Source organism: Colobus angolensis, unplaced genomic scaffold (assembly GCF_000951035.1).
Source record: "Colobus angolensis palliatus isolate OR3802 unplaced genomic scaffold, Cang.pa_1.0 Scaffold13, whole genome shotgun sequence".
Lineage (NCBI taxonomy): Eukaryota > Metazoa > Chordata > Mammalia > Primates > Cercopithecidae > Colobus > Colobus angolensis.
Genome location: NW_012114252.1, coordinates 2164331 through 2177142, shown reverse-complemented (window position 1 = coordinate 2177142; position 12812 = coordinate 2164331). Strand labels below are relative to the sequence as shown.

Genomic DNA, 12812 nt, shown 5'->3' with positions numbered 1-12812 from the left:
AAAGAAAGAAAGAAAAAGGAAAAAAAAAAAAAAAGAAATCTGAAGTAACCTGATGTTAACCAATCAGTTTTTTTATTATATTTTTTCCTATTGTTCTGTTTTCTCGTTTCCACCTTACAAAACCCACTGTCCTGAACTTGCCCAATGGGAGTTTTCATTCCATTTTCTGGAATAGAGGCTTCCCTGATTCATGAATCCCAAATAAAAGCCAATTATATCTACAACTAAATTTGTTGTAATTTTTTCTTTTAACACTATTATGGATATACAGCTAATTAATAAAACTAACTTAGAGCCGGGCGCGGTGGCTCAAGCCTGTAATCCCAGCACTTTGGGAGGCCGAGACGGGCGGATCATGAGGTCAGAAGATCGAGACCACCCTGGCTAACACGGTGAAACCTGGTCTCTACTAAAAAATACAAAAAACTAGCCGGGCGAAGTGGTGGGCGCCTGTAGTCCCAGCTACTTGGGAGGGTGAGGCAGGAGAATGGCGTAAACCCAGGAGGCGGAGCTTGCCATGAGCTGAGATCGAGCCACTGCACTCCAGCCTGGGGGACAGAGCGAGACTCTGTCTAAAAAAAAAAAAAAAAAAAAAAAACTTAGAAAATATTAATTTATTTTTTACTTCCCTTTTATATGAATTACACAAAGCAGTGGTTTTGTTAATAATTTGGAAGTTTTTCTTGCCTATGTTTTTTAGTAATCTTTCCTTTTATTTTAATTAATGGGTTATAGAAGGAAATCCAAACAAGTCAAAAACTATTCTCGGTCATTTATACTTTATCTGTATGTGGATGATCACTGTATCTACAATACACTATAATAAAAAATGATCTACATTCAATGTATGAGATGGCAAAAAAAGATTATTGAAAAATTGAGTATTAGTAGCTTTCACGAAAATTTTGACAAGGGAGTTTGAACTACTTTTTAATTAGAAGATCATTATTTTAAAAAACACTTTTCATCTAAACTTTAAAATAATTGTGTGTGTTAATATGTATGCATATATAAACGTACCTATTATTTTCTCAGATACAGAAAGTTCAGTTAAGCATATTCCTCAATTCCTGCCATACTATCACAATTTACCCTTGCACATTCATGCTTTATTATTTTATTATCTCCCCTTTCCTTTCTATAAATACTCATTCTAATGTATATATTATAAATACTCTGCTATATCCTATCCTTGAAAATATATACTGATTTTATTTAATAATGTCTTAAATTCATATAATGGCATTGTACTATTGTTCTCATTCTACACAATCTGTTTTCTCTGTAATCACAATGAGATTTTTTGCTGTATGAAAATATGTTCATTGCTTCTGACTGCTTCACAGTGTTCCAAAGTCTTACATTTTACTTTTCTATTTTCCCTAGATGTGGATAGTTTGCTTCTAACACTCAGCTATCACAGATAATCAAGAATGCCTCCCCTGGGCATAAGGAGGTTTCCTTAGGACACATCGTAAGTAAGAGACTCTAGTGCGTAGGGTATGTGAGTTTTTCCAGGTACGGCAGAAGGAAGCTGCACCAGTGCACAAAATGATCATCCACACAGAAAACCTAATATGGTCAAAAGACCAACCGTTAGAAACAGAGTTCAGAAAAATAGCCATTTATAGCATTATCCTAATATCTTTGTTCAAATCAATCTATATAGTCAATATAACTCCAATTGAAATCCAACAAAATGATATAAAATATATTTTGAAAACTGAATTTCAAAATATCTAAGAGAATTTTGAAAATGGGAGTAAATACAGTGACTTACGTTACAAGATTTTATAAAATCCCTCAAAGCAAAAGCAATTGCAATAACAAAAAATCAGTAAAAATCTGCAGAAAACAACTACTGACTTATTAACAGACAGTAGGCCAGCATAATTACATGAACTTGGAATGAGTATGAGGTGAAAGAACAGAACACAAAGGGGGAAAGGATGGATAATTTCAGGGTTTGTTGGGGGAAATTGGATCAGAACATGGAATATTTGACTTGGAACCTTATCTTATAACATATATACAGATATATTCTCTATGTATTGTGCATAATAAGAGAAAAAACCATAGAGCTAGTAGAAAAAATATAGTAGGATATTATTTTTGAGTTGATGCAGGCAAGAAATTTTAAACAGAAAAGAAAACTTGATAAACTTGATATCAAAGTTAAGAATTTAATATAGGTCATCTTAGACTAAGTTACTAATCACTTAATTTTTATTTTATTTTTACATTAAATGAATTATTTTCTTAGATAAAAAATGTTTTCAATGTCTAAAGGGAACAAATTAATATATGAATATAGAAAGGAACTTCTACAAATAAATACATTTAATTTGAAAAAAAAAAAAAATCTAGTAGAAAACCCAGCTAACACAGAAAAGAAAACTCAGATAAAACAGAAAAAAAAGATAGAAATATGGTAATGCATTTTTCAAAAACTATAGTTAATGTTAAGAGTGATAAGAGAAAATAACTCATCCATGAAACAAGAATGGGGTGTGACTTTAAACAAAGACCAATGAAAAATATTTGGAAATGAAAGATATGAAAAGAAACATCACTTTATTCACCACCAAAGGACCAAGGGAATTCAGTCTTTCACCCAGTTCACAGTTTCAAAGCACCTTGACTGAAGGCTGGGATGCCTTGAGAAAGAACCTTGCATAAGCACAACCACTACATAATATAAATCTTCCTCCATCCATTCCCTACAGGGACCTGTGGCTATTTTGCTTCCAAGAATTATTAGACAGTAGCTCTAATAATGTTACTTTTTGCACAATGATTTTTTTTTATCCTGAGACTTTGCTGAAGTGGCTTATCAGCTTAAGGAGTTTTGGGCTGAGACAATGGGGTTTTCCCAAAGACCCAGAATACCATTATCCTATGAGTCTAAATAGAGGCTTACAGAGGTCAAATGAAAATCGAGTTTTAGGCTCAGTCTGTCTCACATTGGGACATTCAGTCCACAGACCCACCCTGTAGTTATTTCACACTCCTGAACACAGACTTGAACTAGGTATACTGACCCATCGCACAAGCCCCATACTGAGTCCCCAGCTCACAGAGTGAACACCAAATTGAAATTCCTGAAATTCAGGCCAATATCCCTGATGAACATCTATATGAAAATCCTCAATAAAATACTGGCAATCAAATCCAGCAGCACATCAAAAAGCTTACCTACCACAATCAAGTCACCTTCATCCCTGGGATGCAAGCCTGGTTCAACATATGCAAATCAATAAACATAATCCATCACATAAAAGAACCCACGACAAAAACCACATGATCATCTCAATAGATGCAGAAAAGACCTTTGATAAAATTCAACATGTCTTCATGTTAAAATCTCTCAATAAACCAGGTATTGATGGATCATATCTCAAAATAATAAGAGCTATTTATGACAAACCCATAGCCAATATCATACTGGATGGGCAAAAGCTGGAAGCATTCCCTTTGAAAACTGGCATAAAACAAGGATGCCCCTTCTCAACACTCTTACTCAACACAGTATTGGAAGTTCTAGCCAGGCCAATCAGACAAGATAAAGAAATAAAGGGTATTCAGATAGGAAGAGAGGTAGTCAACTTGTCTCTGTTTTCAGAGGACATGATTCTATATTCAGAAAACCCCACTGTCTCAGCTCAAAACTCCTTAAGCTGATAAGCCATTTCAGCAAAGTCTCAGAATAAAAAAATCATTGTGCAAAAATCACAGGCATTCCTATCATCAACAATAGACAAGGAGAGAGCAAAATCATGAATGAAATCCCATTCACAATTGCTACAAAGAAAATAGAACACCTAGGAATACAGCTAACATGGGATGTGAAGGACCTCTTCAAGGAGAACTACACACCACTGCTCAAGGAAATAAGGGAGGACAAAAACAAATGGAAAAACATTCCATCCTCATGGATATGAAAAATCAATATAGCAGGCCGTGCCCGATGGTTCACGTCTGTAATCCCTGCACTTTGGGAGGCTGAGGTGGGCGGATCACAAGGTCAGGAGTTTGAGACCAGCCTGGTGAACATGGTGACCCCATCTCTACTAAAAATACAAAAATTAGCCAGGTGTGGTGGTGCATGCTGTAATCCCAGCTGCTCGGGAAGGTGAGGCAGAAGAATTGCTTGAAGCTGGGAGGTGGAGGTTGCAGTAAGCCAAGATTGCACCACTGCACTCCAGCCTGGGTGATAGAGTGAGACTCTGTCTCAAAAACAAAACAAAACAAAAATTGTGAAAATGGCCATACTTCCCAAAGTAATTTATAGATTCAATGCTATTCCCATCAAACTACCATTGACATTCTTCACAGAATTAGAAAAAACTACTTTAAAGTTCATATGGAACCAAAAAAAGCCCATATAGCGAAGACAATCTTAAGCAAAAAGAGCAAAACTGGGAGCATCACACTGCCTGACCTCAAACTATAGTACAAGCAACCAAAACAGCATGGTACTGGTACCAAAACAGATATATAGACCAATGGAACACAGCAGAGACCTCAGAAATCACACTTCAAATCTACAACCATCTGATCTTCATCAAACCTGATAAAAACAAGCAATGGGGAAAGGATTCTCTATTTAATAAAAGGTGTTGGGAAAACTGGCCAGCCATATGCAGAAAACTGAAACTGGACACCTTCCTTACACCCCATATAAAAATTAACTCAAGACAGATTAAAACTTAAATGTAAAACTCCAAACCATAGAAACACTAGAAGAAAACCTAGGCAATATCATTCAGGACATAGGCATGGCCAAAGACTTCATGACAAAAACACCAAAGCAATTGCAACAAAAGCCAAAATTGACAAATGGGATCTAATTAAACTAAAGAGCTTCTGCAGAGCAAAAGAAACTATCATCAGAGTGAACAGGCAATATACAGAATAGGAGAAAATTTCTGCAATCCACCCATATGACAAAGGTCTAATATCCAGAATCTGCAAACTTATATTCACAAGAAAAAAAAACATCAAAAAGTGGGCAAAGGATATGAACAGACACTTCTCAAGAGAAGACATTTATGCAGCCAACAAACATATGAAAAAAAGCTCAACATCGCTGATGATTAGAGAAATACAAGTCAAAACCACAATGAGATACCATCTCACGCCTGTAAGAATGGCCATCATTAAAAAGTCAGGAAACAACAAATGCTGGAGAGGCTATGGAGAAATAGGAACACTTTTACATGGTTGGTGGAAGTGTAAATTAGTTAAACCATTGTGGAAGACAGTTTACTGATTCCTCAAGGATCTAGAACCAGAAATACCATTTGACCCAGCAATCCCATTACTGGGTATATACCTAAAGGATTGTAAATCATTCTACTATAAAGACACACACACGTATGTTTACTGCAGCACTATTTACAATAGCAAAGACATGGAACCAATACAAATGTCCATCAATTATAGACTAGATAAAGAAAATGTGGTACGTATACACCATGGAATACTATGCAGCCATAAAAAAGGAATGAGACCATGTCCTTTTCAGGGACATGGGTGAAGCTGGAAGCCATCATCCTCAGCAAACTAACATGAACAGAAAACCAAACACCACATGTTCTCACTCCTAAGTGGGAACTGAACAATGAGAACACATGGACATAGGGAGGGGAACAACACACACCAGGGTCAGTCAGGGGGTGTGGGGCAAGGGGAGGGAGAGCATTAGGACAAATAGCTAATGCATGCAGGGCTTAAAACATAGATGACAGGATGATAGGTGCAGCAAACCACCATGGCACACATACACCCATTTAAAAAACCTACACTTTCTGCACTTTTATCCTGGAACTTAAAGAAAATAAAGGAAAAGAGAAATAAAATAAACCACCAAAAAGTTGAGCTGAACACAATAAGAAAAAAGAAATTCCTCTCCTGACAAAAATACGAAAATGAAAATGTATCATATACCTGTGGAATTGCTGAGATTAGGGCCACTTCAAAAACATGAAAAAACACAGTGGTGGTGATTCCTAACACCTCACTACTTACCTCACCTATTTGGCTGGTCTGTGCACACTGAGACGGACTTGGAGAAGGTTGGCTTATCATAAACAGAATCAGAGGGTGACTCCAATTACAGATGTTCCTTTATATGTGGTGACTACTTGGGCAAATCCAAATACATCCTGATACCTGCTATGCAGCCAATGATTTGGCAAATTATTTTACCTCCTTACCAATTAGTAAGGACAATTGGAAATAATTCACTTTTAGCTGGCAAGGACTCCTTCACTGTTAGACCTCAAAAACTCTCCCAGTCCATGGCAAACAGGAGACCTGATTGTCTAGATATCCTGTAGGACATAATGCTGACAATAAAACATGGATCACTTCATCTCAAATGTCTTAGTAGAAATATGTGTGCCTCTGTGGTGAAAAATATTGACATTTCAAGTGCTTGACAATTCAGCAATGTTTCTAAATGTGGCCTGGATGTTACTGGGATATTGTTCTTACATAAAAGGAAAATTTCTGCACCTAAGATAACCTAAAACTCAGGAAGAGATACAGTGCTTTTTAGATTCCTTTACATACTAGAAAAAAATCATATTATACATTTTGGTGTGTTGCTCTAGTCCATTTACAGAATAGCCCCAAAGAGCTTTAATATGAGAAAGAAAAGGCTCTGTTGCTTACACATTTGCAAGGTGCTCTGATGGTGAGTCCAGATGACCTTGTTTACTTATTCAGTGGTATCTGAAGTTTCATGGCTGGGGGTGGGTTAGTTAGTTGTTTGGTTAGTTGCTTTGCAATTGAGCCCTGGTAGAAACTACACACTTGGCCATGACCTAGCAAATGACTGTGCAACCTGAGATTGCCATGATGAACTAAGTACTATTTGATCTGTCAGGCTGTAAGACTAGGCTCAAATAGAAGTAATTACAACCAAATGGAAGTGATCTATTGGAAATCAGGCTCAAGGAGGTAGAGAAAGAACAAGGCACATGAAAAGGTAGCCCAGACTCTGCACCTACTCCTGCTACATGACCCACCTATTTCAATGGAAATTTAGAACATCATGGGGAATAATAAGTTGATTATTGATTTTATTGATACATAAAATTCAGGATTAGTTTGTAGAGAAACTTGCGCAATAAATAGGCAACAAGCAGAAATATAATGCCATGGCAATGAAGCCCCACTAAAGAGTGGAAATAAAAAATAGTGTAAAATTGAAATGCATAAGCAGACTCGTGTGCAGTTCCTATGGTTGTTCACTCTGTGTGGCAGGAGACAAGCATGTGATGGATCTACGGTGATTCATGGACAATGGCTCTCATCATAGCTGGACAGTCAGGGACATCAAAATAATGAGTTTGCAAGATTGGTGACAAGAAGGTCTATTCAGTGGCCAGGATAGACACTTTTAAAAACTTTCACTCGTCTGAGCCCCTTATTGTTCCTGAGCCAGTTTGTAACATTTCGCCTGCATTGGTTTCGTTTTGCTAGTGACTAGATGATATTAAAGGTTGAGTTTTGTTTTGTTTTCCAGCTGGGTTGTTTTGGTGGTGAAATACATCACCTTGAAGGACTTCAGATCTTCTGTAGCTGGGTTTTATTATACAAACACCCTAGACAAAATACACTGATTTCTCAAGTGCAAGAAATGATTGCTGATCATTGTAGGTGTTTAGATAAAAAGAACAGCTACTTTACATGTAAAATAAAACACTAATTCTTTTTAGCTGTAGAAAATAGCCAGCAATAGCCCAGATCTTTATCCCATGCTTACAGCCCATCTGATGAGAGAATGTGACAATTAGGTGTCCTATCCCAAAAAAGAAAGAAACAGATTTTAGATTATAGAAACATTATGTGAAATACTTTATATATGAATTATTCATAGAGTATTATTAGAAATAATTATTTCATAAATGAATATAAACTTCTGAATTTCAGTTCAATTCAAAAAGTACTGACTTAGAATCTAGCGTTTGCCAGGACATACACTGACTGGTCAACTAAACACACACACAAATAATAATTTCCTCTAGTTTTAAGAGCTTTACCTCTTAAGCATCAATTATCAAGCAAAGGAACGCAAAACAAGGCCTGAATTTAACCTGTGAAATAATGATGGGTATAGTGGTAGAAATGTGAGTTAGCAAACCCTATGGGATGTTTATTATTTTGAATCAACAGATAACCATTTTTAGCATTTCATGTAAAAAGTATGAAAACTTCTTTTTATTAAACTTTTAAAAACATATGTTAAACATTCAGTAATACCTATCACATCATGTAAATCTACTATCTTTCTGTCTTTCACTCTCCGATACGGTAGCCACTAACCATATTTACAATTTAAAATTAACTAAGATTAAAAATTCAATCCTCAGTCACACTGGCCACATTTTAAGTGCACGATGTCACATATGCCCGGGGCCCCCGATACGGCCTTCCATGTTATATTATCGAAATGTTCCATTACCACAGGAAGTTTTCTTGGTCTTGTAAGTTGAACCTATCTTCCAAATTAATGGAACAGATGGAGCCACTGAATCTTAAAGTTAATGAATGTTGATCTTTTTTCCATCCATATTGCATTTTATTCTATTTAATTGAATATGTTCTATTCTGTTGTAAAATTAATGGCTTACTTTCTTTTCTCTTTCTGGTTGTAAAACAAATGTCTTACTTTCTGCTGTTGGCAAGCGTCTCTTCACTGTTCCTTGTAGTGGTCTTCATTCCATGCTTCTCTTTGCTCTGATCAAAAGAACAACGGGGGCTTTGTGTGGGTGTTCTTATGGGGCGGCCACACATCTTATTTACCTTTTAAATAGAAAACATTAAAAGGCAGTTAGAAATCATGCTCCACCTTTCTGAGAATGTGATGTTTCGTAGAGGCCAAAACAATGACCTGTTCTTGCTTTCACCTCAATATTAACCTTTAAAATAATATATAATGTTTGTTAGTTTTTCAGACAGAGGGAAGTAAATTATCTGTATAAAATGGCAATTATGATAAGTGGACATCGTGGACACTTATGTGGTATGCAGTATACATGTGCAAGATATGCTAAATCGAACGACTATATTAATAAACTGACTTATTTATGTAATATTACTTTATCAAAATAGATATTTATGATTTATATGTATAACTAATCACATACTTGTCCTATGTTAAAATGAAATAATTTGCTATGGAATATGTGGTCCTTTTCTGAATGAATTCTAAGGCCAAAAGCAAATGTCTTTGTAGTTTTCTTCTTAAGGTCCTTTCTTAGAAATGACAATGAATATTAATATGAAGATCTCCTTTTATAATAGTTCTGCATCTTCTTCCTCAAACTGGTGTGATTTTCAGGGTGTTATTACAGTACTTTTAAAAAATAATTTATCCCCATCGAAAACATATTGTTTCTTTAGTACTTATCTAGTAAAGATCTCTGTATAATTTACATAATTATCATTGAAAAAATTAGGTAATTACTTTATCATATAAAGCATCAAACAGATTTATATGATACCTCATATAATTGAAAAGGCAGAGTAATATAATTGGAAATAGGTAAAAGCATTGCCTGGAATCAGGAGACTCTGCTTCTTGTCCTAATTTTTCCTTGCTTCACACTGAGACCTTAAAAACATAACAGAACCTCTTTGAATGTGATTTCCTAATGTGCACAACGAAGAAGTTAGAATAAATTATTCCAAAGTTCCCTTAAAGTTAGAGATCTCTTTGATTTTCCATGTAATGAGTATTGAAGAAGCTATGTATCCATTTCATTTATTTTACCCTTATTTATTTCACTTTTAGTATTTGCAAAGCACATATATTAAATGTTATAATAGGGAAAATAGGAGTAACTAAAGTTTCTCCTAATAGAGCTTGTAATTTAAGAGGAAAGAAATAAACGAATCCTTCTAATCATCAAAATGCAAGTTGTATGTGTCAAAAAAGTGAGACTGACAATGGATGTCCGAGAGAGGTGGGATCCTTGCCTGGTGGGGGTGATGGGTGAAGAAGGATATCAGCAAAGACTACCCTGGGAAAGGCTACTACCCATCGGGATGAGACTTGGAGCATCCATTGAACCTGGATATGTTGAGCTTATTTCAGTTCAATCAAATTAAAAATAAATATCTTGTTGTACCGTACTATGTTAGATGCTAGAGATACAAATATGAATAAGGCATGGCCTCATGTACACCGTTGAGATGAAAGTTACACAGGTAAAATAGCAATTGTCATATAACATGACAAGAGCAACCCATTACAAGGATGTCAAAACATTGTAACACATGGTTACAGCAACTACACTGTGCATTTGGAACAAGAAGTACATGCTGTGAGAAATGGGTGTAGCAAGAGGTAAGACTGGTGTGAAAGACATAAACATGCCATCGTATGACTTGGATACTGAGCTAAAGGACTTGTGAGAGCAAATGGAACACAGGAAAAAGATTCCAAGTGGGGAAAGTGCAGCTTCAGATTTCCACATGAGAAAACTCATCACAGCAGCCGTGCAGACAGAGGGAGAAGAGAGGTCCTTCAGCAGGCCCATGGAAAATATCAGGGCCTGAAGTCGGCAGAGAAGCAGTAAAATGGAAGAAGTGGATTTCAGAGATGCACAGGAGGGACAACAGTAGCACTTGGAGATGGATTTGATAGAGAATTTTCTCAGAACAAAGAACAGTGATGATGGGCAGAGGAAAAGTCCTCAGAGGGTAGGTGCCAGAAAACATGAGGCTGACATGGACAATTGAAAAACTTTTGCTTTGCTTGGAAAGGTGGGTTCATCGAAGATAATCATAAAAGGAAATTATATTTAAAGGGTAAGTTAGAGAAAAGATTTTGGAGGGCTTTAAATGCCAGGCTAAGGAGCTTTATTTTTTAGATGAAAGCTCCTGATGGTTGCTCAAAATGTAAAATGCCACAGCTGAAGTTTAGTAAATGCATGAGGCCGCATTATAGAAGTTGGACTGGAGAGAGAAAACTATTCAAGGCAAGTAAAGTGTTAATAGACTCTTCAAGTAGTCCTGAATGAGAAATTTTAATTTTGAACTGCAACAGTGACAGTGTTCCTGAGTTACAGATAGAAGAGAGGCAAAGTCAACAGGGCTGGGCAAATGATTGACAGAAGCAAAAGGAGCATAAGGACAAGGTGGTAAAAGACTCAAAGTGAATTTCCACTTTGAAAAGTAGTGATAGTAAAGTATAAATCTATTAGTAAGGTGCTAAATTCTTCACAAAAATGGAAGAAAGTAGGTTTGCTGTAGGTCCATCAACAACTCCTAGTAACAAGAACCCAGGGAAGATGATCTAAGTTGATAGTGTTTTTAAGTGGATAGAGTAAGATTATTTGACCACACCACAGGACAGTTTGAAATAAAGAAGCAAAGAGAAAGGGAAACAGAATCTGCAATCACGATCCAGTATGCCTTGCCATAGGGTTTGAGGCGAGTTATGGAACTTCTATGTATCTTAGTTTTCTCATCTTTGAAACTCAAGAAAATAAAACTACTTTGAAGTTATGAGTTCAGAGAAATCTTATCTCATCCTGTCCCTCCCTCGTCAGACCTCAGATTGTAACTGCTATTGACCATGTTTCCTGGGAAGGCAGACGGAAAGCTGAAAAATACCAGCCTCGCAACACCTTTATCCCCATTATCATCTTTGCAATTATTTTTTCAAATACAAAAGAAAATGCTCTAGCCATAGACTTATAAGGTATCTTTGATTGTATCCAAAGATACAAGCATATATAGCTGATTCTGATAAATGCAAGTAAATTTCAAAGCCCTTATATTTGTTGACTTGCTATGAGGGAGCTCAACTTCATACTTTATTGAAAAGAAAAGGAAAACCATCTGTTATCAGGACATTACCCTGTCACCTTAGCTCCCTTGAGATGAGCCAATTTGGGTGGCACCTTTCAATACTAGTACCTTCTTGCTATTGGAAAAACCTCCACACTTATGTTGACAATTTTTCATCTTTGACTTATACTGCAATTTCCTTCTTAATTCTCCTCCCTGGTCTCTACCGTTTTCCCCTGCAATCAGTCTGAAGCGTCTTGCAAAAAATTGTTTTCCTCCCTAGTGCTTATCTACTCTGGCTTTCAGTTTCTTCCCAGGCTTCCCACTGATTTTCAAGTTCCCATTTCACCTTGAAATGACTCTCTTAGTTGCTCCTAGCCCATATCACTTCCACCATTCTGATCAAGTTATTTGTTTCAACAACTGCTTGTCACTTAGCTGACTTTCCCCATTCTCACTGTAATCTTGGCACTACGTGCAAAAACACAAACTTATCTTTAGAGCCTCCCCCATCTGTGCACTCAGTCTTATTCAAATCTTCAGATTTTCAAAGCTTTTTACAAAAAGACTTTGTAAAGAATAACTTAAATTGTTTATTTTCATTTGATTCAGAAAGCAGAGCTTCTGTTTCTTTTTGTTTTTGTTTTCTTTCTTTCTTTTTTTCCAGACAGGATCTCACTCTGTCGCCCAGGCTGGAGTGTAGTGGCGTGATCATGACTCACTGCAGCCTTGGACTTCCTGGCTCAAGCAATCTTCCCACCTTGGCCTCCAGAGTAGCTAGACTATAGGCACATGCCACCATGCTTGGCTTATTTTTTAATCCCTTTTTTTTTTCTTTCTTTTTTTTTTTTGTAGAGATGGGATCTCACTATGTTGCTTGAGCTGGTCTCAAACTCCTGGCCTCAAGTGATCCTCCCACCTTAGCCTCCCAAAATGCTGGAATTACAGGCGTGAGACACCGTGCCCACCCCAGTATCTCTATTTCTTTTGCAATAGTACTTCCT

At 36.5% G+C, this 12812-nt stretch overlaps 1 protein-coding gene across 1 annotated transcript in view; it reads right to left on the bottom strand.

The window, feature by feature from the left end:
• The window catches only part of GPC5 (glypican 5), a 1481119-nt gene that overhangs the window by 1136808 nt on the left and 331499 nt on the right, over positions 1 to 12812 (bottom strand). The window contains exon 4 of the mRNA XM_011933784.1: positions 8681 to 8814. Coding sequence (XP_011789174.1) covers positions 8681 to 8814 — 134 coding nt within the window. The remainder of the gene's footprint in view (positions 1 to 8680; positions 8815 to 12812) is intronic.